Genomic DNA, 27,926 nt, shown 5'->3' with positions numbered 1-27,926 from the left:
AAGACTGGCTCCTGGCTCTGTCCCACTCACTGTGGCCACGAAGGACTGCTTACTTTTACTTATCATTTACTCCTTTCCCAGAGAAGCTAAACTTGCAGTTTTCCATGTGGATCATTCCACATTTTCAATGCAAGCCACCGACCCCCCCACTCATTTCTGAGGAACTGAGAGTAAATCTGAGCACCCATTATCAGAGAGCCATGGGCTTCCTTTGGACCCTTCTCACCTCACCTGGGATCCTCTGCTCCAGCTGCTCACTTTAGCAAGGTGCCCTCCCCACACCTGGGAGCATGGACGAGGGGTTTAAGTCAGACAGCCTGAGCACACAAGCAGGAAACAGGGGCCCACACCCGGCGGGACACAAGTCGCTGAGTGGCAATGTCACGACTTTATTTGTGGTGCCTGTGCTTTGTCTCAAAAATACCTTCTCCCCCTCCCCAGACAGTGGGTGGGAAGGAGGCAGCAAAAATAGAAGACATCCCTCCCTATTGCACATGGACCCTATATACAGGCCCACCTGGCCAGGCCAGTGGGACTCTTGGCACATTCCTGGATCCCTGCTGGGGAGGGTGAGGGGTGCTGGGTAGCATCACACGTGAGGTGGGACCCCGGGGCAGCCACTCTGCTCCTGAATACTGATCCTGTGTTTCTTGGTCCTTGCTTCCTTCTTGGTCCCATCTCCGGTGCCTGCCCACTCTCAGCAACATCTCCCTACCTGGCTCAGCCTCCCACCTCCATCCTGGCCTCAAAGGGCCCCGCCTTGGTTCCTGGGGACTCTGTGCTTTCCTCCCGGCTCTGAGGTCCCGGGAGGAGGTTATGGCTTCTCATCCACTTCCCCCGGAGCCCTGTCACTCATGTTCACTCGGGGGAAGGGGTGCGTGTGTCAAAAGCAGCTGTATAAATACGGTGCGGGCACTTCTCCAGAGTCACTTGGACAGTTTGCTAATGACGCGGATCAGTGCTGCATTCTCATCCTTGAGCCGCTGGTTGTCAGCCCGGAGGTCGGACAGGGCCTAGGGAACAGGGGAGTCAGCCGGGTAGTGCTAGGCAGCTTGGGCTCTGGCCACGGACAAGCCCTACTTACCTTCAGCTCCTCCTCCAGCTCTGCAGCCTTGCGCTCCAGGGCCCTCCGCTCCTGCAAGGAATGGGGTCGGCTCAGAAGCAGGGTAAGGGCAGGAGGCAGGGCAAGGCGGGGACACAGTGGGCACACCCCCAGCATCCCAAACTCACAAATCTCTCCAGCTCCAGCAGGGCGGGCCTCTCAGCAAAGCGCTCCTGCCGCTGGTGAGGACAGAGAAGACGGGGTGTCAGGAGCTACCTCTTACTCCTAGTCCAGCCAGAGCCCTGACCCCAGGAGGAGGAACCCTCCAACCTCCCAGCCGGACCAGGCCCTTGCACTGGAGCTCTGCCTCTCACTGTCCCCAGCACAGCTGGTTCTGAGGTCTCAGCATCTGCACCTGTGTGGCCCGCTCCAGTTCCACCTTGAGCTGCGCCAGCCGCAGGGTGGTCTCTGTCAAGGCCTCACGAAGCCGTTCATTCTCCCTTCGAAGCTCCATGTACAGCTGGAACACAGAGGAAGCAGGCAGGCTCAGAAGGGTCAGGGATGTAGCCAGATGTGGGCCATCAGCAGGAGCCAGAACAAGGGAGGGTGGGGCATGAGATGGGATGCTGCACCTTCCGGAAGCTTCCATCAGGCTCTTCGTGTTCCTGCTTGGATTCTGGATTGAGGTCTCTCTGCGAACGCTGCCTGCGGGCAGTGGAGCTGCCATCCACAGTGCTAGACAGAAGCTACAGGCCTTAGGGACCAGGCCCTGCTGGAGAGCCGCGCCCCAGCCCCCATGCATGACCCAGCCTACCTGCACTCCAGGCTCCTGTCTGCCGGCCCCGCCTCCTTCCCCTGCAGAAGAGCCCCGAGAGTTCAGTCTCCATTCAACGTCCAGGCCCGCCCACCCTCCACACAACATCCTTACCTCTGCTGGCCCCCTCCGCTCATGGCCGATCTTTCGGTGCTCCCTGGCCGCCTGTGGTCCCTGGCCCTGCCCGTCGGGCGCCTCTGCTGGGGAATCAGCGGGAATCAGCCCAGACGCCACCATAGGGGCCCTTGTCTACTGTACAGGGAATCTGACTTAGCCCCCAGTCAACAAAAAGCTTTATGGGACAGATAGCATGGCTCCCTGGGGAACGACTTCCCAGAAAGCAGACCTCACCTCTCTGGGCAGGGCCCTCAGCATTCTCCACACCGGGGACCCCAGGTCTCTGAGAAGAGTCCTGACAGGGAGGAGCACAGTCAGAAACAGGGAGACAGGTCCCACCCACCCCACTTCACCTGACCCTACTTACCAAGCTGGGCAGGACAGGCTGCTCTGGCTCAGGGGCCTTCCCTGCCACCTTCTCAGCTTCCTTCAAGTCTGTCAAAGTCACGCCCTAGCAGAGAGGACATAGTCAGGGAAAGGGGCCTAGACTTTGACAGGACACGAGTTCAGGCCTCCAGCCTCCTCCCCCAGACCCAGGAGCACAGAGCCCAGCGCAGTTCCACACCTGTGTGGACCTCCGAGACTGTCGCATAAGGCGGGAGCGAGCCTTCCGCTGAGACTCAGACTCCTCATCTCGAACAGGCATCTGGTAGGACCTAAGTGGAGAACCCCGAACTCAAGAGAACGTCCCCTGGGTGCTGTCACACTGTGAATGACACCTCGGAAGGGTGCACATTCTGGCAGAGAACATTTCAGCTGGACAAACAGTACCCCAGGAGCCCACCCAGAGCCCATGAGACCCCCACACACTGCATCTCAGCACGGCCTTCCCCTAGCCCCTTTACCTCCGACGATCCCTGGACTCAGCCGGGGGTGCTGCAGAGGCCGAGAGGACATTTGGCTTCACTGGGGATCCAGGCTCCGTCCTGGAGGGTGGAGCGGAGTGACCCAAAGAAGGAGGCGTGGCAGCCTCACACCTGCATGGATTCATTCATCAGCAAATATTCCTCAAGCCAGCATTCTGTGCCAGGCATGGGAGAGACCACAGAGAATAAACAGTCATGGCTGCTGCTGAGTCATTTGTGGACAAAACACACACAAAACAAACAGCAGCCAGAAAGGCAAGTGCGGAGCATTGGGGGAATCAAGAGGCTAAGGCAGGGACAGGTACTGCGTCCACACCAGCAAGGCAGTCCTGGCGGGCCCCGGAGAGGAGGCGGCACACAAGAGGACACGGAGGAGTGGGAAAGTCGAGCCAGCCCTCGGGGCTCAATGGGCAGAGCAAAGGCCCTGAGGCCGTCAGACCACAGTGGCCTCAGAGTTTTAGAGTAAGCATTCGTTTGATGCACCCTAAGGACTTTCTCAGGATCTCAGATGCCAGGATAGCACAGGACCTGTCCCACTGCCCCAGCCCCTGGGACTTACAGGGTAGAGGGCTCTGGCACTTTCCGGGCAGGGGTAGGGGTTATTCTGGCAAGACGGGGCTCCCTGGCCTGTGGAGACAGGAGAGAAACAGAGGAGGTCGTCTCTGGTCCACGGCAGGAGCCTGGCCCTCCCACACTTCACGACACCGACCTGAGAGGAAGCCTTTTCAAGGAGGGAGGAGGAGGCTGAGCGCTGCAGACCGAGCACTCCCTCTGCACCCCTCCTTTCTGAGGGACCCAGGGCACCAGAGCTCCCTGTCTTCTGGAGACCAAAGCGCCTGGAGAAGGGAGCCTCTTCAGGCAGCTGGGAGAGGAAGAAGTCTTCACTGCTGAGCAAAGCAATGACCTCTCTCCTCAGAGTATAACTCCAGGAGAAGCACAGTAAACCCCAGCCAAGGCATGCAAAACTAAAAAAATAGTTCTTTGTCCACCAGGACCTAGGAACCAAGGCAAAAGGCCACCTTCCTGACTGGAGGTGAAGTACCTACCATATCCCACCCATCGCCCCAAACCTCACATCAGCTCAGGGTGCTCAGACTCACCACAGGGCTCTTGGGGCTGGAGGACACAGGAGAAGACACGCCATTGAGGGCTCTTGGTTCCACAAGTGGGTGGTCTGTGTGCAGAACAGGAATGAATGTCACAGGAGATGCCAGTCGCCTCTGATATTTGGGGTCCCCAGAAGTCCAGGCCCACACTCCTTTCTCAGACTCAGGCGTCTAGTATCCCTACCAGCTGGGGCTTCTTCTCCCTCATCCTCATCCCGAAGAGGGGGACCCCCTGCCCCACCAGGCCGGCGCTCCTTCGACAGATCCTGCAGGGAGATCTTCTCACGGCTGCTCAGACGACACACAGAGCTCCTAGGGGAAGGGCAGGGTGTCCATGCCCAAGTCTGGGGATGAGTCCAACCCACCCCAAGCCGAGGCACCTCTTACCTCCTGTGCTTGCTGTTTGAGGGCACCTGCGTCTCTTGGCCTCGGCTCTGAGAGGCTTCCTTTTGGTTCCGAAGCTACAAGGATGGAAGGGGGCAACTGGGGAGGGGCAGAGAGCACAGTCCCTCCTGGATCTGCTGGCCGCCCCTCTGCCACCTCTCCACTCTATGCAGGGTCCTGCAAACACGAGAACTCAGTATCCCGACAGCACACTGGACCTGGGGCTTGACAAGCTCCCCTAGGCTTGGCCTGATCCACTGTCACCGGCCTCCCTCCAGTCTCACTCCCAGAGGGATTCTTCTGCTTCCCAGGAGCAGGCAACTTGGAAGGACCTCCTTCCTTTTTTTTTTTTTTCTTTCTCCGAGACAGGGTTTCTCTGTGTAGCTTTGCGCCTTTCCTGGATCTCACTCTGTAGCCCAGGCTGGCCTCGAACTCACAGAGATCTGCCTGCCTCTGCCTCCCAAGTGCTGGGATTAAAGGCGTGGGCCACCACCCGGCCTAGACCTCCTTTCTACCCTTCACAACATCTAGGATGCTGGTCAACTCTTGGCAGCAAAGGCCAAGGCAAGTGGCTCTTTATGGTGATCATAGGCAAGCTCTCAACTCAATGACAGTGGCCATCGTCTCAGACTAAACAGTCTGTTGTCATAACCCCTTGACCTGTCACAGCAATATTCCACCAGGAACACCACTTGCCCATGCCCTCCTTGCACCTCCGTGTGCCACAGGACTCACCTCTGCAATGGCTCTTCCTGCCTGGCCCCACAATGTCTAGGCCACCCCACTAAATAAGGGGATTCTAGCCCATGCCATCTGCTTGGGGCCACATCCATGATCCCTTCACTCTCCATTTTCCTAGCAAAAGTGCTAACTAGAAACAGTGTTGGGGGCGAGGGGCAGATAGGTTCATCCTGTGTCACACACAGCTGTTTCCCCAACGAGCAGGCAGGAAACTCTGGGCACACCCCTGGTACCCAGAGGTGTCCCTGTTCACAGCCCTCCACCAGAGCTGGGCTACCGTGTGGGAAGAGCAGGTCCCAGGACTGAGGGTGTCGGACACAGGACGATGCCAGCCCCCCCAGTCACTGTCCCTCCTCGGAGCTGCCGAGTAAAGAGGCACACTAGAACCGAGACTCACGTCCTCCTGTTTCTGGGCCAGCTCCTCCAAAAGGTCCATCACCTCCTCGTCAGCTAGGTCACAGGGACGCTGCCCCTGAGCAGGGGAAGGAGGTAGGTGATGATGATGTGGGGGTTTCCCCCCTGCCCCGCCCCACCATCTGACATGGCCCTCACCGCATGGGTCAGCGAATCCATGCCCCCACCATGCTCAGCCAAGAGACGGCAGGCGTCCTCCACACCCCAGTGGGCTGCTGCATGCAAGGGTGTCCAGCCATCTCCATCCCGGAGCTCTGTGTCGTAGCCAGCTTGGAGTAGCAGCCTAAGGGCCAGGGAGGCTGGGGTCAAGTCAAGCTAGGCCAATGGCTGATGTCAGATTCTGTTTTGTGGCCACAGGACTACTGAGCAATACCCAAATATTACCGGACTGGCTGTCAACCAGCCCTGCCCAAGCTTCTCTGCACAACCGAGCCCTCCCTTGGACCAGGAGCTACAAACCAAACCTGCAAAAGGCCCCTCACACCACAGGGATCCCACTCTTCACGTCCCCCAGGTTAAAGGACTTAGAGCAGCGGTGAGAGGTGATGAGGTGGGCCAAGACTCCCCACTAACCCCAGCTCCTGAAGAGGATATGACCCTTGAAGGGACTGTGTAATTCTGGAACCACGCTGTTTTAGAATACTGGTTCTCCACAATGTGAAGCCACACACACACACACACACACACACACACACACACACACACACACACCCTCTCTACAACTGGAGATATCATCACTGGAGTCCTAACTTACAGGTAGAAGCAGGTAGCATCAGTGGGTAGGGGCTGGAGAGGCTGCTCGACCTCCTCCACACCCAGGACAGCCCTACCACTGAATGGTAAGATCCCAAACATCAGAATGCTAGATCAGAGCCAGCCCGGCTTAGCCAACAGCCTTCCAGAAAGTGACAAGCTGGCTACTCTCCAAACTCAGCATGGGGCAAGGCCTCTTTGAAAGAAGTGTGGTGAGGTCCCGGGCCAGTGACAAGGCACAAGCACAGGGAGGCGGAGATGCCTGACAGACAGCAGGGCACTAGGTCCTGTCTGGCCCGGAGACCCACCCTCCCTCACATTTCCCAAGATTCCCTGCCCCCCTCCTCCCCACCCCACCCCACCCCGGCCCACTGGGCATGCTGGGCTTGTCTCTGGTGCAGGTGGGTACTGGTCAGTATCCTAAGAGCCTGAAGCATGTCGCCCAGTCAGCCTCCTAATCATCAGCACTTCGTCACCCAGCAGTTTCTACACCACCAACTCTGCAGAGGGCCCTCCCTGTTACACGCTATTATATCCTCCCATGGCCAAGGTTTTCTTCTTATACACTTAGTTTTATTTACTGTTATTGTGTATGTGTACGTGTGTATGTGATGTGTGTAAATGTGAGCACATGTGCCACAGCACGCATGAAGATCAGAGGACAGGGGGACTGGTTTTCTCCTTCCACAACCGGTGGCCGGGCTCTTGTGTGGCGAACACTTTTACCCCTGCGCTATCTCACTGGTCTAGAAGCCAGTTTTCAGCTGGACACGGCCACTCCCAGAGGGCTGGTGGCAATGTCCACGTCATCACACAACCGAGTCAGAGGCGCTTCAGTGGGCAGACAGCCTTCAGAGCAGAATGACTCAGCCCATCACGGCCCTCTTGGTGCCTATGGTGGGCACACATCTGAAGTGCCAGGACAGCTGAGAGGATGGGAAGTCTGAGAGCAGCCCAGGAGACTAGCACCTAACAGACATCAAGTAAATATTTACCTCTACTTCAACGAGGAGACTAACAGAAAGACTTCGAGTAGAGTCAGAAGTAATAAATAACTGTAAATTCAGTAAAAGAGGAATGTAAACAGAAACCCACACAAAGGGGCTATCATAAAATTACTAAATTCAGTATGATGGCTCACACCTGCAATCCCAGCACACAGAGGCTGAGGCAGGAGGACAGCTGTAAGTGCAAGGCCAGGCTAGGCTATATAGCAAGTGCCAGGCTAGTCAGGAGTACCTAGCAAGACCTTGTCTCAATTTAAAAAGGAAGAAGAAATGACAGGAGAGAAGCAAGCACGACAGCTCTCCCCTCTGACCCCAGAGGAAGGTGAAGAAGGCAGTCAAGGAACTCAAGACTAACGAATTAGTGGCCATCCTTGGCCAACATGAGGTATTTCACTGAAAGACCAAATAAACAAACACTAAAGTTGTCATCAGTGCATTTTTTCCAGGCAGGGCTGGGACTGGAACCCAGGACTATGCTGGGTAAGTGCTCTACCCCCGAGTCACAGCCAGCCCGTCACGGGCAGACTCCAGGTGAGCATCCACTGAGGACCTGCACCTATAGGCCCTGTGCTTCAGTTCTGTGACAAGAGAATGACGCTATCCACAACATCGACACACTCTCTCTACTTGACAGCCCCAGGGACTGTGGAGACGGCTCAGGGCAGAGCGTTTAAACACACAAAGAAAGGCGTTCTGATCACCAGCATCCACAAAAACTGAGTAGCTAGCTGTTAAAAAAAAAAAAAAAAAATGACATCAGGACTGGAGAGATGGCTCTGCTCTTCCAGAGGACCCGGGCTCAATTCCCAGCATCCACATGGCAGCTCAAGACTGTCTCTAACTCCAGTTCCAAGGGTTCCAACAAGCTCACACAGACACATATATGCAGGCAAAACACCAACACACACACACACACACACACACAAATGACATCAGGACTGGAGAGATGGCTCTGCTCTTCCAGAGGACCAGGGTTCAATTCCTAGCACCTGCATGGCAGCTCAAGACTGTCTCTAACTCCAGTTCCAACACGCTCACACAGATACATACATGCAGGCAAACCACCAACGCATATAAAAAAAAAAAAAAAGTAATAATAATGTCATGAAAATTGCAGGTAAATGGATGAAACTAGAAAAAAAAAAAAATCCTCCTGAGTGAGGTAACCCAGGCCAAGAAAACCAGACACGGCATGTACTCCCTTATGAGTGGAGGTTAGCTGTTAAGTAGAGGACATCCATGCCACAATCTACAGACCCAGAGATGCTAAGTAACAAGGAGGGCTCAAGGGGGGTGCATGGAACTCCCTGGGAGGGGGAACAGAAGGGATTTTGCAGGTGGAACGGGGCAGGTGGGGATGGGAACAGGAGAGATCAGGCGGGGGATAAGCGGGTGGAGGGAGAGAGTACTGAGAGAGATGACTGCAATGGAGAGACTTTGAGGTGATGTGGGAACCCAGTGCAGGGGAAACTCCCTGGACTCTGCGAGGGTGAACCTAGCAAAGGCTCCTAGGAATGGAGGACAGGGAGCCTGAACCGGCTGTTTTCGGTAACCAAGCAAGGCTTCCGGTAGTGGGACTGGGGCACCAACCCAGCCACAAAACTTCTGACCTACGATTCGTCCTGCCTCCATGATGTGCTGGGTAATGGTACACAGAACTCGTGGGAGTGGCCAACCAATGACTGGTCCAACTTGAGGCCCATGCCACAAGAGGGAGCCCATGCCCGACACTGCCTGGATGGCCAGGAACTGGGGGCTGGACTGCCTGGAGACCTAGGGTAGAACCAAATACTACTGGGGAATGGGTAAAAATAAAAAAAAAAAAAGTCAATGAAATGATGCCTAATGATATTCTGCTGTACTCACAGACCAGTGCCTAGCCCAAGTGTCATCAGAGAGGCTTCCTCCAGCAACTGATGGAAACAGATGCAGAGGCCCACAGCTCAGAGAACCCCACAGAAGAGGGGGAGGAAGGATTATAGGAGCCAGAGAGGTCTAGGACATCAGGAGAACATGGCCCACAGAACCAACTAAGCAGGGCTCATAGGAACTCACAGAGACTGAAGCAACAACCAGGGATCCTGTATGGGTTTCCACTAGGTCCTCCGTATCTATGGTACAGTTGTGCAGCTTGGTGTTCTTGTGGGACTCCTAACAGTGGACTGGGGGTGTTTCTGACAGTTGTGCAGCTTGGTGCTCTTGTGGGACTCCTAACAGTGGACTGGGGGTGTTTCTGACAGTTGTGCGGCTTGTTGCTCTTGTGGGACTCCTAACAGTGGACTGGGGGTGTTTCTGACAGTTGTGCAGCTTGGTGTTCTTGTGGGACTCCTAACAGTGGACTGGGGGTGTCTCTGACTCTTGCGTCTGTTCTCAGGACCCCTTTCCTCCTACTGGGCTGCCTCGTCCAACCTTGATATGAGGGTGTGCAAGCCTTACTGTAACTTGTTATGCTGTGTTTGGTGGACATCTCTGAGATACCTTCTCTGTTCTGAAGGGAAACAGAGGAATCGATCTTGGGGAGAGGAGGGGTGGAGGGGAACTGGGCGGAGTGGAGGGAGGAGAAACTGTGGTCTGGATGTAATATGAGAAAAAAAAAAATAAATAGAAATAAAGACTGAGTGGACATGGCAGCCCATCTGTTATTCCAATGGCAAGAAGGCAGAGACAGGAAAATCTTAGAGGAGGATGGCTAGCTAAACTTGCCAAAAAGGTAAGCTCAGGGTTCAGCCAGGGACCCTGCCTCAATACATAAGGTGGAGAGCAACTAGAGAAGGTACTACATGTCAACCTCGGGCCTCTACACACACACATGAATGTGCACGCACACATACAAGTGCCCATACACATGCATGCACACACACCACACAAACCTAGTTTTCCTTGCAATCAGGAATGGTCAGTGATGAGAACTGGGTAATGGACCACAGGCATTAAGTGGTGCACACACTTCAGCAATGTTCTCCTGAAAAGGAACAGGTATTTGCTCCCTCTGCCTCTGCTTCCTGCTGACTTGGGATGTAGATGCAATGGCAGGTGATACAAGTCACAATAGGCCACACCCTCAAGGGAGGTGTGGCTGGAGCAGGGCGTAGCCTATGTATTTGGATGCTTAGGGAATCCTGTCCACCAAAAGGGGTGGGCTCAGAGCTCAGCCTCAGGCCTGGCACTCATACTGAAACTACAGAGGCTGAAGCCTCTCCCTCAGGAGCAGACCTATGCAAACAGGCTGTAAGTCTAGGGTGTTTCGAGGTCTTAAATCCTGCCTGAGAACTGCCTACACCCTTACCAGCATGAAAAGCAGAAAGACCGACAGGTTCATCTTAATTACATTTGGTGGTTGGGGGTTTACAACAGGATCCCACTATAAAGCACTAGCCTCATACTCAGTATGTAGACAAATCTAGCCTGAAATTCCAGTAATCCTCCTGCCTCTGCTTCTCAAGTATTGTGACTACAAGTATATAATACTATATCAAGCATGTACGTATGTATATATGTATGTATATAGACAAGCTCTTGCTAGATAGCCTGGGCTAGCCTAGAACTCACAGCAATCATACCTCAACCTCCCAAGTGCAGAAAGTAAAGGCATATACCACCATGCCTGGCTTAATGACAATTTTTTTTAAAGATTGACTTTATTTTTGTGTATGAATGTTTTGCCGCACACACACATACACACAAACAAATGTCACTTGTAAACCTCTTGAGCACAGCTAGGGAGAGGGAAATACTTGGCTTTAGGTATGTAAACTAGAGGAAGAAAAGGACAAGAGCCCCAAGAAGCTTCAAGACACAAAACAATTACTCTGGCCTCACTCACCTCATCACCTCGATGTAGCCCTTGGCAGCAGCCACGTGCAGAGCAGAGGCCCCCGTCCGGGGGTGCCGGGCCTCTGGCATGGCACCCCCATTCAGCCAGCACCTTGTGTCATGAAGCAGCAATTCTTCTTCAGCCCGTTTGGCTGCCTCGACATCCACACCTGGGGAACAGAGGTGACAGGTGGACTCACACAGGATGGCCTGGGAGACCCCAGCTACAGTTTCAACTGGTCTTTCTCATTCAGTTCCCTGCTTGGACTTGGGAGACCTGGACTAACCCAGTGATTCCCCACTATGCTCTCTGCAGACCTGGGCACCACCGAGGGGCTTTAAGACACAAGCCAGGAATGGAAACCACAGGTCTTGACCCATGTGCGTCAGTATCCCATTTATGTATTTTCAATACAAAACCTCAAGTATCCCGAGCAAACCCTGCACCTGATTCCATCTAAGCTTCCCTATCCCTCCCACTATAATCAATAATCCAGCACCTTCACACACTGTCACTACTGGTTTCCTTTGCCTTCTAAGTGTGATAAACCAAACAAGACTTCACCATGAAGTTATATGTGGTGGCTCATGCCTCTAATTCCAGCACTCAGCCTAAGCAGGATGATCGCCATGAATCTGAGAACAGCCTGAAATCCATACTGAGTTTCAAGCCAACCCAGACTACAGAGTCAGATTCTGTGTTAGAAAACACTAACAATTAAAAACACGAAAGCTTACGGGGGTGGTGATGCATGCCTCTAATCCCAGCACTCAGAGGCAGAGGCAGGCGGATCTCTGTGAGTTCGAGGCCAGCCTGGTCTACTGAATGAGTTCCAGGACAGCCGGGGCTACACAAAGAAACCCTGTCTTGAAAAACAAAAACAACAACAACAACAAAAGCTACTTCACAAACTATTTGCGTCATTAGGGCAAGTTTCATTCTTGCCCAGATGTCCAGCTATTTGACACCTTAGCACATTGTGCTTACACTGGTATGCTGCATGCCTGTGACCCCAAACTCAAGAAGCTAAGGCAGGAGGCCAGCAGGGCTACATAGAGAGACCCTAAGTCAAAAGCCAAACAAAGGGGGAGGGACTGGAGAGATGACTCAGCAGTTAAGAGCACTTGCTGCTCTTGTAGAGGACCTGGGTTTGATTCCCAGCACCCACACTGCTGCTCACAAACAACTATAACTCCATTTCCAGGGGATCTGACACCCTCTTCTGGCCTCTTTGGGCACCCATAGACACATGATAGACACACACACACACACACACACACACACACACACACACACAGAAAAAAAGAAAACAAATAGTCCCTGTCTCAACCCCACCCCCAAATAAAATAAAATAAACAAAGGGCCAGTGACTTGGTTCAGAGTGTAAAGCGCCAAGCCCGATGAGCAGATTTCAATCCTGGGGACACACAAGGTAAAAGGACAGTAAATTCCCACAAGTTGTCCTCTCTCTGGCTTCTGCACGTGCGCACACACACATAAATAAATGAAATCAAAAAAAGAAAATATCACTACCCTGCACTTAGCTTCTAACCTGAAACTAAATTCTAAGTTGGTTTTTGTTTCCTTTCATGAGCTAGGGTTTCACTTTGTGAGCTCACCTTGGCCTCAAACTCATAGTGATCCTTCTATCTCTTGAAAGCTGAGATTAAGAGTTACACCCCACACCTGTACTCTCAGCACTCCAGAGGCTGAGGCAGGAGGATTGCTCCAAGTTCAACTACGGCATGAGGGCCTGCCTCAAACATGCCAAGAGGGCAACATAAAGCCAGGCAGCCGAGCTGAGGCTGCAGCCCTACCCTACAACTCCAACCCTCACTCTGATCCTCATTTCTTCCAGTACTATGAACTCACCGAGATCACAGCAAAACGGTCTCTGTTAAAGAATGTTCTGTGTTCTCCTGGGAAGGTTACTACTGCCTGCTTTTACAGTTGTGAAACTTTTCACTTACCAAAGTTCCCCAGAGCTAAGCTGCTGTATACAATAGCTGGCAGCTATGGGGAACTGCTGAGCACCCGAAACTGAGATGTGTTGTGAATGTAAAGTGTACTTGGGAATTCAAAATACAGGAAAATGGTAAGGGCACTCGTGAACAATTGTTTGTAAACTTTATTTTGAGCGCACATGCCATGGCGGTTGGTCAGAGGGCAATTCTCAGGAGTCAAGTCTTGTCTCCCACCTTGCTGAGGCAGGGTCTCTCAGTTCTGCTCCTGTGCTGTGTACTCTAGGCCATCTGGCCTGTGAGCTCCCCGACAATTCTCCCACCTCGCTTTAGGGACTGGGAGTACAGAAGTGCACCAGTGCCACCAGCTTTTTACAAAGGTTCTGGAGACGGAAACTTGGGTGCATCTAACACCTTTACTGGCTGAGCCATCCCCCCAGTTCCCCTTACTGGTTTGACTGCACTTGATTTGAATATTGGGTCTGTTTTTGTTTTTGGTATGTGTGTGCGTGTGCGTGTGTGTGTGTGCTTGCGTGTGTGTGCTTGTGTGTGCGAGTGCGTCTTACATAGCCCACCCACATGGCCTCAAACTCACTAGAAGCGAGGACGAGCCTCTGGTCTTCCTGTCTCCACCTCCCCAGTGCTGGGACTGCAGTCTTGCACGGCCACACCTAGCTTCCGTGGTGCCGAGGATCATGCTTAACGGATGCGCACTCTACCGACCAGGCCACATCCCCAGCCTGACTTGGAAGTTTCAAACTACATTTGTGGGTCACCCAGGATTTCCACTAGGCGTACTGGCCAAGGCCTCCGGGTACCACCTGGCTTTAAATACCAACACAACAGGGCTGGAGAGCTGGTTCAGCCATTAAAGGCTAGGCTCACAACATACACAAGACAAAACCAATACAAGGGGGTAGAATGCAGAGACTCACCAGTTCAAGGCCAGCTGGACTAACAAAGCAAGATCCTGTCTCAAAAATCAGGGAGCAGGGTTTAGTCCAGTGGCAGTATGCCTGCCTGGAAATGTAAGGCCCCAAGTTCAAGCCTCCACACACACTGGGCTCCTTTCTAGCCTCACTACACTCCCTCATAACCAAGGTGACCAACTGCTCCCCTCAACACGTATACTGTACACTTCCACCATGAAGCTTTGAATGAGATCCAAGATGTTCTTTCTCATCCCAAGCCAAGGCCAACTCCATCTAGACACCAACTGCGGTTTGGTGCTACCTGGTGGCAACCGGGTCCTAGCGCCTTGTGTCTGCTGGCCAACTAGGGCTTCCCTTTCGGTGGCAGAGTTCAAGAATGTGTGGCTAGAGTCCATCTGCAGCACAGTCAGTCCTAGAGAACAGGGTAGGGAAGGCCAGAACCGCCCTCTTCCCCAGACTCCTGCTTCCTTAAAGGGAGTCACCCACAGTTCCATCCTCCTGTGGCAGGGAAGGGGAAGGGCGGAGTTCCCTTGCTTTTCTTCAACCACCAGCCAGTATTCCGTGCGTGCTCAAGGGTACCCTGTGCTCCATGCAGCCTAGACCTGTTTGTGTTTGAAAATCCAGTTTTTCTTATATAGGCTGTTTTGTGCTGGCTGGTTAATTTGGGTTTTTATTTTATGTGTATGGGTGTGTTGCCTGTGTTTATGTCTGTATACATGTGTGCTGGTGCCTGAAAAGGCCAGAAGTGGGTGTCAGACTCCTCTGGAACTGGAGCTCCAGGTGTCATGTGGGTGCTAAGAGTTGAACCTGAGTCCTCAGGAGGGCCAGCAAGTGCTCTTTACCACTGAGCCATACCTCTGGCCCCTCCATCTTATGTCTTGAGAGTGGGTCGCCCACTGATTCAGCTAAACTGACTGCCTGCAAACCCCAGGGATCCTCTATATGTGCCTTCTCCCACACCTGCTAGGATTACAGGTGGTGGTGGGCTTGGCTATGTGGTTGCTGGGGAACCGAACTCAGGACCTTATATGTGCAGCAAGCCCCTCTACTGACTTAGCTACATTCCCAGTCCTGAAAATGGAGGGGGAGGGAGGTGTGTGTGTGTGTGTGTGTGTGTGTGTGTGTGTGTAATACTGAATTTGCTGTAAGAAAACTTTTTATTACATTTATTTTACTGTGCAAATGTGTATGTGCACTCACATAAACATATGGAAGTCAGGGAACAGTTTGCAGAAGTCGGTTCTCTCCTCCCACCGAGCGGATCCCAGGGACTGATCTCGGGGGTCAGGCTTGGTGGCGAGTTCCTTCACCCACTGAGCCACCTCACCAGCCTGAAAATAAAGCTTTAATGGCATCCAGCCACGTCTGTTTTTTCTCATCCCGTCCCTGGCTCATTTCCCTCTATAGCAGCTGGTAAAGTCATTATAACAGAGACCGTACACCCTGTAAGGCCTGAAATATGTACTGTCCAGGCCTTTGCAGGAAAAGTCAGCTGACCCCTGCTGGGACCACTTGCTTATAAATCAGGGCATCCTCCACCGTCTGGTGGAGGCGCCAACTTTCCAGTCTCACCGACAGTCAACACTGAGCTGCATTCCTGCGCACTCAGCACCTCGGAGTCAAAGTGCCAGCAGACAGGAGCTCAGGTCCGCAGCATCAACCCGCTCAACTCCTGCCCGAGCACCCCCTCCAGGCACAGCCGTCCTGCTACGCTAGCTTGTGCTTCCAACTACCACAGTCCTCATCTGCCCTTCTGCCCTTCCCCAAAGCCCATCCTAAGTCTCCCTCCTACCCTGTCCCCCAGGGGGCTCCTCCTCCACGGAGACTGTGCTTTAGAGTCTTTGCAGGGCCCTGATCCTACAGCCGGGGCCACGACAGCACCACTAGAACCTGGCAGCACCCACTCTTCCTCCTTCGGTAACCACATCCTGACTCTCCTCGCCCACATGGCTTCAGTGTGACTCTGCTCAAAGCCCAGTCACAGGGCGACAAGTCCTCCTGCACAGTGATGGGCTCTAGGACTGATGTGAGGTCATGTGCCAGTGCCACACAGAGAACGTGGCTCAGCCACTGAGGAGGAAGGCTACTGTGCTCCAGCCAGGCATCAGCCGGCAATGCTCGGAGCCTTGCTAAGCACCACAGTGAGAGAGCGGATCCGACAGTGAGGCCAAAGCAGCTGGTGGCACTAGGGATCCATCTCCACAGACTGGAACTCTAGGGCTTGGACAGACAGATGGCTCAGTGAGTACATGGTTCACCACACAAGCGTGAGAACCTGAGTTCAACCCCAGCACCCTGTAAATGCCAGGCACGACGGTGCACCTGACATCCCAGCACTGGGGAGGCGGAGACAGGAGGATCCCTGGGTTCACTGGCCAGCCAAACTAGCCCAATCATGGAAGCTTGGGAGAGACCCTGTCTCAAAAACCAAGGTGTACGGCTCCCGAAGAACATTCCAGATTGACCTACGGGCTCCAAACACACGTGGACATGAATACATGCACATACAAGCATACAAAGAACTGAAATTCTGCACACATTAAACAACAATGCTGTCCTCCCCCATCTTTATTACACTCATTTACTTGTGTATGTGGGTGAGAATCACAGAGCCTTTGGAGGGTCAGTGCTCTGGTCCACCATGTGGGTCCAAGGGATCACTCAGTTGTCAGGCTTGGCAGCAAGTGCCTTTACCCCTGAGCCACCTAGCCAGCTCCCCCTACCCCCTTTGTTTGTTTAGTTTGTAGTCAGTCTCTGTGTAGCTCTGGCTGTCCTGGAACTCGCTCTGTAGACCAGGCTGGCCTCAAACTCAGAGATCCACCTGCCTCTGCCTCCCGAGCCAGGATTAAAGGATGTGGTAGGATTAAAGCCACCACTCCCAGCTCTACTCCCAGGGCTGTTAGCGGAAACCACAACCCGGAAACCACAGTTGATGGTCGGTCTCGATGAATGATTTTGATTACTCTTGGTATCCACACAAATGGAAACCGTGCCCTTGTCTTTGAGTGCCTGGCTTACTTCACGCAGGTCCCTAAGTCTCATCCACACCACTGGAGGTGTCAGTTTCCTTCCTTCTTAAGGATGAACAGCATCCTTTATCTGAACAGACCACATTTTGCTTATCTAGCCATTGATGGACTTTGTATCCTCCCTGGTACTGAGGATGGAATTCACAGACTACACCAAGTACCACAGGCTGGACTACTAAGCCACGCCCAAGCCCTAGGCTACTGTAAATATGCTGGTAGGTAGCTTTCTCACTGCCCAACACCACAAAACATAAATAAGAGAACCAGACATGGAGGCACACTACTACAATCCCAGCACACAAGAGGCTGAGTCAGGAAGATCTTAAACTCAAGACCACACCGTTCTACACAGTATGTTTCACAGCAGCCTAGGCCAACTAACTAAATCAATTAACAAAATAAATGTATTGTGGGTCTGCATCTCAGGATGCTTGTTTTGTTGTGTTGTGGTGCCTGGGATTGAACCTGGGCCCTAGCCCAAGATCAGCAAGTGCTCTACCACTGAGTAGCATCCAGTCCCCTCCTTTGTTTACTTATTTATTTGTACTGTTTTTAATTATGTGTGCCTGTGTATCTGTGCAGGGACATGCACATATGTGTTCCGGTACTGGAGGAGGAGGTGTGAGATCCCCCCCAGGTGCTAGAGCTGGTGCTCTGAACTGAACTTCGGCAATTCAGAAAGTACTCTCAGGGCTAAGCCATCTCTCCAGCTCCTGCTGTTTTGTTGTGGGTTTTTTTGTTGTTGTTGTGGTTTTTTTGTTGTTGTTGTTGTGGTTTTTTGTTTTTAATTTTTGAACAGTCTCACTGAATTGCCCAAGTTGGCTTGGAACTCGCTCTGCAGTTCAGGGAGGCCTTGAACTCACAATTCATCAGGCAAGAAAACACCCCATTTGAAAACTGAGAAATGCTGTATCAGCACAGGAAAGGGGAAGGGAAGCGCCTGAGTGGGAGAAGCTCAGGCCACAGCAACAGGCGACCTTGGGCATGGAGGTAAGAGCCCCAGGCTGCCCACCTCATTGCTGGAGGGGGTAACACAGCAGGGCCTGCTGCGGGAGGTGCTTCCCCATTATCTGGGCAGAGTTTACAGCATCAGCAACATAGTCTCCAAGTGGCTGAGGAATGGAAGGGAGGCGGGCAGGCTGGAAAGAACAAGAAAGGTATTGATTGATGCCTGTGTGTAGGGAGAGGAGGAGAGCAGGACCAACAGTAAAGGACATCTGTTTAAACTGCGCCATTCCATCTCATGAACTGTCCCTAACAGACAGAACCCTGAAGACGGGAGGCCTGAGAGGCTGCCGAGGGATGAGGAAGGGGGCTAAAAACTATAGGATTTCTTTTGAGGGTGACTTTTTAAATGCTTTGAAATCAATGTGGTGTTGACTCTACAACTCTGGACCACAGCACAACCGCGAACTGCACTTGGAATGGGTAAACTGCTGGGCGTGTTAATTACAGCCCCAAAAGCTGCTTTATTATCAAAACCACTGGTGGGCCAGAGGGCTGGCGGGCTGGCTCAGCGGTAAAGGTGCTTGCCACCAAGCCTGACCACCTGAGCTCCATCCCTAGGACCCACATGGTGGAAGGAGAAGCCTTCCATAAGTTGCCCTTTGACCCACCACCCCCACCCCCACCCCCGCCCGCCACAGAGCATGAGCACTCACACTCATGATGAACTAAATCTACAAAATAAAAAGATTTACAAAGCAGCAGATGGAGTGCCGACACACATACGATCTAAGTACTCAGGAGGCTCAGGCAGGATTGCTCCAGTTCAAAGCCAGCCTGATCTCCGCAGTGAGTACCAAACCAGCCAGGACTGCATAGCAAGACCTTGTCTCAAAGATATAAACAGGGCTGAAGAACTGCCCCAGTGGTTAACAGCACTGGATGCTCTTCTAGAAGACCAGGTTCAAGTCCCAGCACCCAGGGCAGCTCACAACCATCTGTAACTACAGTTCCAGGGACCCAGTGCCATCTTCCGGCCTCCACAGACACCAGACATGCACGTGGAACGCAGACACACACCCATACATAATTTAACAAATGCTGTGATGGAGCCCGGGAAAGAATCGACGGTGGCTGTCATAGTACAGAGGCAGCTTTTCTGAGTTTGAAGTTTTACCAAAATAAAATCAGGGAAGGGGACGGGAAGGAAGCTCAGCTCCACATTGTTACTCCCTGCTCTACCATAACCCAGGGCGGCTCCTGACTTCTGACCCTCATCTTCCAGTGCCCACTAGCTACCAAGCATCCCCAAGTGACTCACAGCCACCTGAAATTCAATATACCAACATGGTGAACCCATGTCTTTCCATCCTGGGTGGTAACATGTAAGGACAGGGGAGCCAAGACTATGCCTCCCGTGATCTGCTTGTCCTCTGTCCCCTCTTATCTTCTAAGTGGATGCTCCCCAGTTTGGAACTGAATCTAGGGTACGCCGGCGTCTTATGTTCCCGGAAAGACTGCTAAGCTGCATGGCATCCCCAGTCTAGCCTGCTTCCTGATCCCCTTCCTTCCAGGCCCTGCACTAGAGAGCTGACAGCACCCAGCTATACCCCAACTGGCTCTGGATACTATTTGGTTTGTGTGCTGACAGGGTCTCATGCAGCCCAGGCTGGTCTTGAACTTACCATGTGGGGGAGCATGACCCTCCTGCCCCCATCTCCCAAGGCTGGGACTACAGGCATGTGCCACCACAGCTGGCCTGGACACTAACTTTTCAGGCAAGCAGAGAGGGATCACAAGCCCTGTTAAGAACTTGCTGTTAGGAACAGACATACCCCACCCAGGAAAATGAATAGGGCCAGACATGGAGATTCAAGGGGCTCCTAGTTCCCATCAAAAGAAACCAGAGCATGATGGGAGCTCAGGAGAGAATCCTCTACATGCTCCCGTCCCTCCTAACACATAGTAGGGTCTAGCCATCTTGCTCCTTACTCCTGGACAAGCCCTTGCTCACAGTACCTCCATCCCTCAGTTCCTCGGAGCTGAAGTGACAGACCCACTCTTAGCAGTTAGGGCTCTTATTCTGTGTCTGACAGTGTCTAGCTAGACCCTTGGCAACCCTGGGGACAGGTACCACTCTCACTTCACAGGGGAAGAAACTGAGGCACAAAGAGAGCTAGAGTCCAAGGAAATGGGCTGGGCCTTTGAGCCCAGACTCCCAGGTTCCAAAGCTCTCAATCCATAGGCCCACCTCGGCGGGTGATCTCTGCCTTCAGCAGCCCCTCCATGGCATCCGACTCAGCCAGGTCCAAAGGCAGGTCTCCATCACTGTTGACAGCGGCAATGTTGGCTCCATGGCTCAGGAGGTACCTAGGGGCCGGAGAAGGTCAGAGCTGCCAGGCCTGGACCTCACACCCAGCCCAAGCCCTGCCCGTCAACCCCCACCTCACCTGGCAATGTCCAAGTACCCACAGGAGGCAGCCACATGCAGAGGCGTCCAGCCCTCGTTGTCCGCTTGGTTCACGGTAGCACCCTGCTCCACCAGGAACCGCACCACCTCCAGGTTCTCATCTATGCAGGCCTGAGGGCGGGGACAGGCTCATCAGCTCTCATCTCACCAGAGGCCCAACAAGGGACATGTCTACAAAGGCAGGCCCAGGAACCCAGGGCCAGTGAGAGGTATGGAGAGCGACGCCGATGGCCTTGGCACAGCTCTCAGGGCTCCTCCAGCCACCAGCTGCCTGAGACACCCCGACTACCCCATGCTCACGTCCCCTCCACATGGAGAGCTCACCGAGACTAGGAGCAGGCTCCAGAAGGCAGCCTGAAGAGTGAACATGGAACAAGTGGGGCTGCCATCCCTGCACGTGACTGCTAAACACATTCTGTGAGACCGAGGAGCCCCAGAGCCCAACCATGTTCTCCCAAGGGGCAGGGCACCTTGGGCAGACACACCCCAGGAATCATCTCCTGGGGGAACCCAGGACCACAGACGCTTAATAAAGTCCATATCCAAGCTAGGCAGTGGCAAAATGCTCACTGAGCCCTGAGTTGCATCCACAGCACAGGAAAAAAAGATGTCACCCCAAAGAGACACACATGCAGCACATCTCAGAGACAAAGTCAAGGGTCTGGGGCACATCCCCAAAAGGGATGATTAGGCTATGTTCCCTGTGCCCAGGAATCCAAGCAGACAAAGTTCTGGGTCACTGAGGGCCTACCGTGAACAGGTTTCCTCAGAACATCTTTTCCACACTACACCCCGCCTCCTCACCCTCAAAACTGAAAGCTCGGGGAGAGGAAGGCCTCACCCTAGCCAGCACAGCACCCAGGGCCATAGGAGAGCTGGTCTCAATCCCTGATGACACTGGCTGGACACTGGAACCACTGAGTCTAGGGAGGGGGCTAGGTCCGGACTCCGGGGTCCTCATGAAAATTAACCCCCTTCTTCAAGCTCAAACATCTGGAGAAAAGGGAAGGAAGCTACAAGGGCCAAGAGCATGAAGTCATGGAAATTTAGGCTGCAAGGGGGGGGGGGGGCACACGTGCCCTGGGAACGGGATGAACTCTGGGCTTCACTCTGGGCTCAGTTTATTTCCACCCTGTCGTCATGGTGATGGGAAGGGGGGCAAGGAGGCAGATGGGCCTTTCCCTTTCAAGGACCTGGCTGGGTACGGGCATCCATGTGAAAGATGCCTGAGGCTGGGCACTGGGGACCCAAGAATCCAGACCCACCTCCTCCTCCCTCAGATGCAGAACTCTAGCTAATCCTCCTTCCTTAGACCTAGGGATCCGGACTTGGTCCTCCTCCCTCAGACCCAGGTGTTTGGGCTCCCAATCGCTCCCCTGTTCAAACCTAGAATTCTTAACTCCCAGCCCTACCTACTCCAGACCCAACTCACAGCCATCATGGGACAAGGCCATTATTAGACAAGGGGAGGAGAAAGCAATGTCCCTGCCTTGCTAAGGTAGAGGCTGGGGCTGAGGAAACACCACAGCAGGAGGCTGATGCCCTAAGAGGGTTTAGAATCAAGTTCGAGGCCAGCCTGGTCTACAAAGCGAGTTCCAGGAAAGGCGCAAAACTACAGAGAAACGCTGTCTCAAAAACAAAACAAAACAAACAAACAAACAAACAAAAAACCACTAAAAAGCCCAAGGTGGAGAAATCAGCAGACAGGGTTGCCAAACGTCCCTGTTTAGCTCCAGGGACTATCACTGCAGCCAGGGCAGTACCAGGAGGCGACACCACACTCTCACCACTCCAACCCCAGCTCCCTCTGTGGACAGGCCCTGTAACCAACTGCTCTCACTGAACCCGATTTCCCAGTCTCCCAAGGCCCTGCAAAGCCCCAAAGAGTCAGTTCACCATGGTCTCTCCATGGTGGGAGGAGAGGCCTACCTGGAAGGCTGCCTGACAGGCCAGGCCTGAGGTTACAGGTTCCTGTCAGAGAGGGTGCTCTAGGGGCCTCCAGCAGAGCCAGAGGAAAGGGATGCAGTCGGAAGGGAAAGCTCAGGGGGGCCAGGGGCTTTGGTGATCAGATGAGCAGCCTGAGCTGATCTCCTGGACTGGTTAAAGTCGCAGACACCCCGAGAGGGGCCTCAGGGAAAAAGTACCTGCGCTGTATGTAGAGGAAAATGTCCCAGACAGCCCTGGGAGCTGCACACCTGAAGCTCAGGCAGGCCCCCAAAAGGAAGTTTTCAACATGACACCTCTCACCACAGAGTCCTGGGGACGGGGGTGACCAAGTCCCATTCCACAGCTAAGAGAACTAAGGAGCACAGAGAAAAGACACTCAAGGCACAAGAGACAAGAAGTGGACACCCAAACTGACATTAGGTCAGTACTGACTTTGTTTGTTTTTGTGACTGGCCTTAACCTCAATGTGTAGCTGAAGCTGACATTGTATTTCCAACCCTCCTGCCTCCACTTTCCAAGCACCTGATTTCTGTGGTACTGGGGATGGAGCCTGAGGCGTCCTGCATTCTAGGCAAGCACTCTACCACCTAAGCGACATCCCAGCCCAGGACAGGTGGATTCTGACTGCTGTTCCTCTACCTCCCTTTGTCCCCACCCCCACGGACAGCACAGGTCACAGGAAAGCCGGGCTTTCCTCCCAGAACCCCATTTCCACCGGTAACTGAACTTCGGGGATCCTAGCAAGACGAGGACAACCCAGGAGATGGAGGCTGCCATGAAAGAAGACCGGCATTGAACCAACACTTTGACCGGGAGGAAGAGCTGGGATGGAGGCTCTCGTGTGACTAATCCTGTCCCTGGTGATCCCAACTGTGGATGATGGAGAGATAAAAGCATCCTAAATACAGAAAAATCCAGGCAACACAAGATGGTCCTCACTCTCGGGCACCGATGACCGGAAAAAACAATCCCAGTGTCTGAGATGCCCAGGGTTTTGGTGAGTAGGTTCTAGAAGGTGACAGAGGGCATAGTTTTTTAAAGATGCTGCTGCCCAAATAAAGTCCAAGAGACGATAGGTGGAGCGGCCATGCCTGTGATCCCACAAATGAGGGGGCAGAGACACAAGGACCTGTGTTTGAAGCTGGCCTGGGCTACACAGCAGAACGTTCTCGGGAAGAGCAACAACAAAACAAAACAGAACAAAAGCTCAGAGCTCGGACGAGTAAATGCTTAGAAGTTTCCAGAGAGGCAAATAATGCGGACAGAGAAAGAGAGCGTCCGAGAGCAACCTCTCAAGAGGTGACAAGATCCCCCAAAGGGGATGAACTGAATTAAGAGGTGGAGGGTAGGAGAAGAGATAAAAGACGGCACGGGACGACCCAACAGAGGAAGCACCTCTTCAAGGGACAAAGGGGTACACTGCCTACAAGGGAAAGGACCATCCTGAGGCCGCAACGGACAGCACAGGTCACAGGAAGAAGAGTAAGGCACAAGGTGGACCCTCAAAGGAGTGACACTGAAGGGCCTGGGCCTAGCCTAAGAGGAGGGTCAAGTCAGACGGCGGGAGGACGAAACCTCAGGCCTGGAAGACCGCGGCAAGCACCGGCCTGGAAAGGAGAAACCCAGCCAGCGTAGGCACGGAAGTAAGCAACCTGCAGAAGATGCACAGGAGCGAGGTGACAGCACGGATGACAGAGAAGAGGCGGCCACAGAGCAGGCGGGGCCCTCAAGAGATGGCAGAATCGGGGGAGGGGAGGTGGCTGCGGGGCAGGGGGCCGGGAACGGAGGATGCCCCGGGTGGCGCAGACACGGGGCGGGGGGACCGGGGCGGGGGGGGACGCTGACCTGGTGCAGGGCGCTGATGCCGTCGGCGTTGGTGGAGTCGAGCACCGCGCGGGCAGGCGGCGGGACGGCGGGGTCGGACGCAGCACCCGGGCCGGGGCCAGGGTCGGCTGCGCGCAGCATCAGGCGAGCCTCGTCCAGATCGCCGCCCGCACAGGCCGCCAGGAACTCGGCGGCTCGCTCGAAGCGGACGGTGCGGGCGCGACGCTCCGCGGGGCCCGGTTCAGACCCCGCCCGCGCCCCCCACTGCCTCAGCTGCTCCTGCCGCCGTTCGCGGGCGGCCGCCGCCGCCGCCGTCGCCCCCGGGCCCGCTGCCGGGCAGTCCTCGCCCGACATCGCGCCGGCCGCCCGCCCGCCCACCGAGCCAGCGAGCGAGCGAGCCAGCCAGCCAGGGAGCGCCGGGCGACGAACAGCCGCCACCCGCCCGCCCCGGGGGCCGCCGGGAACCGCCGCGCCACAAGCACCGCCCAGAGGCTCGACCGGCCCCCGGACGGAACGTTGACGTCACGGCGCTGGCCCACAGCCCTCTGGGAAATGGAGTCCTAATTGAGGAGACTTGCGTAACTAGCGCAGGTAGGTTAGAGAACTAGGCGGCAGGCAGGCCGCCAGGAGTGCTGGGAAATGGGTTCTGTAAACGGGAGTTTTCACTAGACTACCTAAATACTGAGGGACATTTGGAAATCTGGAGCTGGAAGGGGTCGGATGAAAACTGCCAAGAGGCATGCTTTTAATCGCAGCACTTGAGAGGCGGAGGCTGACGCATCTCTGAGTTCAAGGCCAGCCTGGTCTATAGAGCAAGTCCCGGGACAGCCAGGACCACACAGAGAAACCCTGTCTGGAAAAAACAAGGAACAAAAATTGCCTAAAGCAGGACATGCCCCCAGGGAATGCTGGGAATCTGGGTATAGAGGCGGGACAGGATGCCCAGGGGGATGCTGGGAAATGTAGTGCAGTTTGTAAAGTGGTTAAACGATGGCGCATGGGAAATGATGGCGTATAGCGGAACCTGAAAGATACAGAAATAAAATTTCCATACTTTTTGTGTTTTGTTGTGAGATAGGTTGGCCCTCGAACTCACTGCATAACTAAGAATGGCCTTAAACTCCCGATCTTCCTGCCTCCGTCTCCTAATTGCTGAGATTACAGAGTTTGTTGGGGGTTTTATTTTTGTTTTTGAGACAAGGTCTCGCTATGTAGCCCTGCCTGGCTTGAAACTCGCTATGTAGACCATGTTGGCCTCGAACTCGCAGAAATTTGCCTCTTCTGTCTCTCGAGTGCAGATATTTAAAGGGATGCCACCACGTCCGGTTTGTTTTGGTTTTGAGTCTGCCCCCGCCCTCCAACAACCCGATGAGGACAAGGTTTTGTCTTCTTTGAGCACGCTTTAGTCATGATGACTAGAACTGAGCCAGAGAGTAGGCAATGAAAAATACTTTTGAATGAATGAATGGGCTCCCTAAGGCATCGGAAATACCAAGGGCCCACGGGAAATTGAGTTCTCAAACCAGATTAAAGACAGTCGCCGCCAAACGCATCTGAGTAACCACTCTTAACACTCTGGAATAAAGTTCCCGTGCAAAGTTCAAGGGAATCAGATAACATGGGGCAAGCTGGGAAATGTAGTCTCAGGGTCACGCCTCCTAAAGGGTTCAGCCCAGGACTTCCAAATGTGCCTCAGAACCCAAGGTACCTCAGGACCCAAAGTACCCATGAAAGTCAGTTTCCAGATCAAAAGAAAAGTCTCTAAATGGTAATCTCTTGAGCACACCAGGAAGAAGGCTCCCAAAGAGCGGGACCCAAAATGACCACACATTTTTCCTTAGCCCACCTGGGGCTGCACAGGACACTAGGAGATAGTATTCAAAATGTATCATGCTCTCCTGGCATGCTAGGATTTGTAGTAAAAAATTTGATGCTCCACTAGGTTAGGAAGTTTTATAATAGACCCAACAGATAAGAACATCTTGATCTTTCAAGTATCTTCCTCCAAAATCCAGTCTGAGAAGGACAGAAACACTTTGGAACAGAAACACAGACCTACCAAAGTTGAACAGAAAGGTGTCGAATTTGTATAGAGAAAACAAACGTTTTCCTAAGGGGCATTAGAGCAGCCCCATCCTCTCTGTAACCCTTGGATTTGTGAAAGAGAAATAAATTACAAACCCTTGCAAGGCCTGGGGAATAAAGACCATAAATCCAAAAGGATAATCCTGTGATTTTTTTGAGATGTGAGATGCCTGAACCACACCACACCACACACACACACACACACACACACACACACACACACACACACACCATTCTTCCCCAAGGCAAGAAATCAGATATTTCAATCCCTGGAATCCACAAGGAAGGAGATCATTGACTCCAAAAACCATCTTCTGATTTCCAGCCCCTGACCACGGCATACATGCACACTCTACTAACGCACACACTAAATAGATATTTATATATAAAAACTATCCACAAAATAAGGCTATAAGAATGCATAGACAGAGGTAAGACTATTATTAGTTTGAGTCTAGTTATTGTTTTTGTTGAGGTTTGGTTTTTGAGTCAGGATCTTAATATATAGCCTTCTTCTGTCTCATCTCTCAAATTCTGGGATTCCATGCATGCCCCTACACACACCTGGCCTTCAGGTGTGTTATTTTAAACTATCCTTAGAAGAGTTAATTACCTTGTACAAACAGTTTAAATTCAAGAGGCAATTAATTTATAAATTAATTCTTCAGGGACACCTATGGTTGTCTGTCTGTTACTATCGTTACACTGGCACTGAGTCAAAGGGAAGTATGTTTTTGAGATTATTATAAATTGATTTTTCAGGGACACCTGTGGCTGGCCTGTCTGTTACTATCATTACACTGACATTAGGTCCACGGGAAGTATGTTTTTGAGATTATTAGTCTCCTAAAAGCTTGTGTTCTCTCAAACGGCACCGCCAACTAAGGAACAGAAAGAAATTCACTCTCCAAATGGAGTCCGGCCACTGCAATTATAGGAGAAGATTCGATCCCAACCCCTAGAATCACGACCACTTTTTTAAAAGATCCACTATGCATTTGTGTATTTCTACACATTGGTGCAGGTACACAAGCGCACCACTAGAGGGCATCGGATCTCCTGTAGGTGAAGTTACAGGATATTGTGGGCCATCCGTCACGGGTGCTGGGAACGGAATTTGGGTCCTCTGAAAGAGCAGCAAGAACTCTTAACCCGTTGAAGCATCTCTCCAGCTCCAGGATCACATCTCTCTCTTTTTTTTTTAAATTATTATATTCCAACACACATGGAGGTCAGAGGACAACTTGCAGGAGTTGTGTCTCTCTTTCCACCACGTGAGTCTTGGAGATCCAATCCAACCCAGGTCACAAGGCTTGGCAGGACACCCCTTTACCTCCTGAGCTAGGTCCTGGACTTATAGATCTTATAGATCTATTCATACATCAGCCTTCTACCTGTCACTCACTTCTCATTCCCTGTCTTCTTCTGGCATAACTGTTGTCATTATTTTTTGAGACAGGATCTCATAGCGCCCAGGATGGTCTTGAACTCACTGTGCAGCCAAGGATGACCTTGAAATCCTGATCCTCCTGTCTCCGCTTCCCAGATGCTAGGCTTACAGGCATTCATCATCCAGTTTAAGCAGCACTGGAGATTTAACTGGAGTCTCAAGAGTGCTACACAAGCTACACTCCCAGCCATGATTTGAAATCTCTTTAATGACAGTTGATGACTC

The 27,926-nt window shown here is 53.0% G+C and overlaps 1 protein-coding gene across 3 annotated transcripts; it reads right to left on the bottom strand.

The window, feature by feature from the left end:
• Positions 1 to 369: 369 nt before the first annotated feature.
• Positions 370 to 24,535, bottom strand: Ppp1r12c (protein phosphatase 1 regulatory subunit 12C). 3 transcript variants are annotated; one of them, XM_052762346.1, is made up of 22 exons: positions 24,188 to 24,535; positions 20,376 to 20,506; positions 20,177 to 20,295; positions 11,068 to 11,227; positions 5,623 to 5,767; positions 5,468 to 5,542; positions 4,333 to 4,406; positions 4,130 to 4,257; positions 3,940 to 4,013; positions 3,549 to 3,701; positions 3,399 to 3,466; positions 2,819 to 2,950; positions 2,539 to 2,629; positions 2,341 to 2,424; positions 2,208 to 2,268; positions 1,971 to 2,056; positions 1,857 to 1,897; positions 1,675 to 1,777; positions 1,458 to 1,562; positions 1,231 to 1,281; positions 1,085 to 1,135; positions 370 to 1,013 (listed from the first exon to the last, which is right to left on the bottom strand). In XM_052762346.1, exons 1-22 carry the CDS (start codon positions 24,518 to 24,520, stop codon positions 927 to 929), a joined length of 2,352 nt encoding a protein of 783 aa, XP_052618306.1. In that variant the 5' UTR covers positions 24,521 to 24,535; the 3' UTR covers positions 370 to 926. The 3 variants fall into 3 exon arrangements, with proteins under 3 accessions (XP_052618306.1, XP_052618307.1, XP_052618308.1); XM_052762347.1 differs by having other exon boundaries at positions 1,971 to 2,053; XM_052762348.1 differs by having other exon boundaries at positions 2,819 to 2,899.
• Positions 24,536 to 27,926: the final 3,391 nt, after the last annotated feature.

This window comes from Peromyscus californicus, unplaced genomic scaffold (assembly GCF_007827085.1).
Source record: "Peromyscus californicus insignis strain IS unplaced genomic scaffold, ASM782708v3 Scaffold_4__1_contigs__length_199733344, whole genome shotgun sequence".
Lineage (NCBI taxonomy): Eukaryota > Metazoa > Chordata > Mammalia > Rodentia > Cricetidae > Peromyscus > Peromyscus californicus.
The sequence above is the reverse complement of the archived record's forward strand: the minus strand, read 5'-3'. Positions and strand labels throughout refer to the sequence as shown.

Bases quoted from the DNA above. Each gene is read 5' to 3' on its own strand.
- Ppp1r12c (XM_052762346.1), bottom strand. From the start codon at position 24,520: ATGTCGGGCGAGGACTGCCCGGCAGCGGGCCCGGGGGCGACGGCGGCG. The intron at 2,425-2,538 runs GTGTGGAACTGC...CCTCTCTGCTAG, and splicing joins AGTCTCGGAGGTCCACACAG to GGCGTGACTTTGACAGACTT. The intron at 1,282-1,457 runs GTGCAGATGCTG...TGTCCTCACCAG, and splicing joins AACTGGAGCGGGCCACACAG to CGGCAGGAGCGCTTTGCTGA.